This window comes from Chanos chanos, chromosome 11 (assembly GCF_902362185.1).
Source record: "Chanos chanos chromosome 11, fChaCha1.1, whole genome shotgun sequence".
Classification (NCBI taxonomy): domain Eukaryota; kingdom Metazoa; phylum Chordata; class Actinopteri; order Gonorynchiformes; family Chanidae; genus Chanos; species Chanos chanos.
In genome coordinates this window covers 16,118,553-16,121,052 of record NC_044505.1, presented here as the reverse complement: position 1 = coordinate 16,121,052, position 2,500 = coordinate 16,118,553, and the positions used below count along the sequence as shown (strand labels likewise).

The 2,500-nt window shown below is 45.5% G+C and overlaps 1 protein-coding gene across 1 annotated transcript in view; it reads left to right on the top strand.

Annotated features, from left to right (window-relative positions):
- Positions 1–2,500, top strand: part of grk4 (G protein-coupled receptor kinase 4) — a 45,211-nt gene that overhangs the window by 29,365 nt on the left and 13,346 nt on the right. The window contains exon 6 of the mRNA XM_030787740.1: positions 2,277–2,369. Within this exon, the coding sequence (XP_030643600.1) occupies positions 2,277–2,369 (93 nt within the window). The remainder of the gene's footprint in view (positions 1–2,276; positions 2,370–2,500) is intronic.

The window sequence follows — 2,500 nt, the reverse complement described above, 5'->3', positions numbered from 1 at the left end:
CGAAAACTGATGAGTGGAGAAGATAGAGAGCTGACATTACAGACATTAGATATCAGAGAGGTAAGAGGAAGATGAAGAGAAAAAAACCCCAGGAAAACCCTGAAAGGATCAAACAAAGACAAAGCGTAAGACTACTGCCAGAGTGATGATGATGCTGGCGGTGATGATGATGATGATGATGATGGCGATGATGATGATGATGATGGCGATGATGATGATGATGATGGCGATGATGATGATGATGATGATGATGATGATGATGATGATGATGATGACGATGATGATGATGACGCTGACGGTGGTGATGATGATGATGATGATGATGCTGATGATGATGACGATGATGACGATGATGATGATGTCAGAGTTAAGGGGATGGGAGAGCTGACAAAAAGACAAAAGAGGAGACACTGTGAAGGGAGTAGAAGGGAGCATTTTGTGAAACTTATCTGTCTGTCTCTCTCTCTCTCTCTCTCTCTCCCTCCCTCTCTCCTGTCTGTTTTAACCCTTTTTGTGTCTGGGAAGAGGAGGACACACTTGTGGCAGCATTTACTGTAGCATTTATGCCCCCTCTCTCTCTCTCTCTCTGTCTCTCTCTCTCTCTGTCTCTTTCTCTCTCTCTCACTCTCTCTGTCTCTGTCTCTCTCTCTCTGTCTCTCTCTCTCTCTCTTACTCTCTCTGTCTCTGTCTCTCTCTCTCTCTCTCTGTCTCTGTCTCTCTCTCTCTCTCTCTCTCTCTTTCTCTCTCTCTCTCACTCTCTCTGTCTCTGTCTCTCTCTCTCTCTGTCTCTCTCTCTCTGTCTCGCTCTCTCTGTCTCTCTCTCTCTCTCTCTTCCTCAGTCCATAGCTGTATTGCTGTACACAGGCACACGCACATACACACAGTCTTGCTAACGTGACGTGCGAATGAATAGAGAGATGTGCTGGGTAATACCTGTCTGTCTCTCTGTGTGGACAGAAAACCACTGTGAAGTGAGAAGTGGGAGGGGTGCAGAAGACGCCTTTCCTGTTTGCTCTCTAGGGGCTCTGTGTGTGTGTATGTGTGTGTGTTTGTTTCCTTGTCAGGCGTTCTATGTGTATGCATGTTTTTGAATTTATGACTGTGCTTGTGTTTGAAGTAGACAGTGAAACGGTGTGTGCGTATGTAGGTGTGGTCATGTGTATGTGTGTGCCTGTTAGAGACTGACGGAAACTGAAACTGACTGTGTTGGCGTGTAGGCGTGCGCCTGTGTGTGTGTGTGTGTATGTGTATGTGTGTGTGTGTGCACGTCCTTGTCTGTAACTGTATCTGTGTGAGAGTGTGTAGGTGAACACATACCCGTCGCATTAGCGGTTCTACCCTCTAAGCCGCGGTTGTCATCAGGTGTGTATCCCCCTCACGGACGCACAGACAGGACCAATTCCACCAGCCTAATACAGAGCACCACAACCCTCCAGGGAGAACCAGAGCCTCAGGCAGTCAACCAACAAGCTATACCTGCCCCAGAGCCTCCCTATGTGGGGAAGACTTGCCAATGGCTCCCCTGGTCTGCTCCATCCTGGAGGAGCCCAGCGAAATGCAGATTTTCTGGCAACAAATATCCCCCAAAGTCCCCCAGTGGTCAGCTTGCCAAGTTCCCCTCAACACACACACACACACACACACACACACACACACACACACACACACACACACACAGAGTTTGTAAAGAATGTTCTCTCAGAAGCCCAGTTTACAGACTAAATTCACAGGAATGTTCTCTTTTTATTATACATTTAAGGAGTTTGGAATATTTACGCTGAGTTTTTCCATCTTTTCTTCTTTCCATCCTTTCCTTTGGAGGCTGTTTTCCATTCTTTCTCTCTTTTGGTGTTTTATTTAATGAAGATTTAATGAAGCTTTGTTTTTTATATGAAAAAGGTTATTAGTTATTACTATACTCAACCTCTGTGTCTGTGTGTGTGTGTGTGTGTGTGTGTGTGTGTGTGTGTGTGTGTGTGTGTATGTGTGTGTTATGGAAAGACGGTGGTGAATTGCCCTTTTGGTACAGTGACTTTACTTTCTTTTTCCTCTCTTTTTTCACTCTCTTTATCTCCATTCTTTCTTTCCCTCATTTACCTACATTAACCCCCGTTCTCTCCCTCTCTCTGTCTCTTCCTCTCTCTCTCTCTTTTGCATTTACTAAAAGAGTCACACACACACACACACACACACAAGTTCTGTCTCCTCCCCCTCCAGGTCTTAATCTGTCCTCTCCACCATTCTAACCCTCCTGTTGTTTCTCTTTCTCCTTCTAGAATTGTCCGCGAGTATCTTAGTGGGGCTCCGTTCTCCGCCTATCAGGAGAGCATGTATTTCTCTCGCTTCCTCCAGTGGAAATGGTTGGAGAGGTAAAAAAACATTTCTTTGAAATCTTCCTGATTGGAGAAGAGATTTATAATCAGCCAATCAGCAGACAGTTTTCATATTGCACTCTCTCTCTCTCTCTCTCTCTCTCTCTCTCTCTCTCCACTGATTGGCT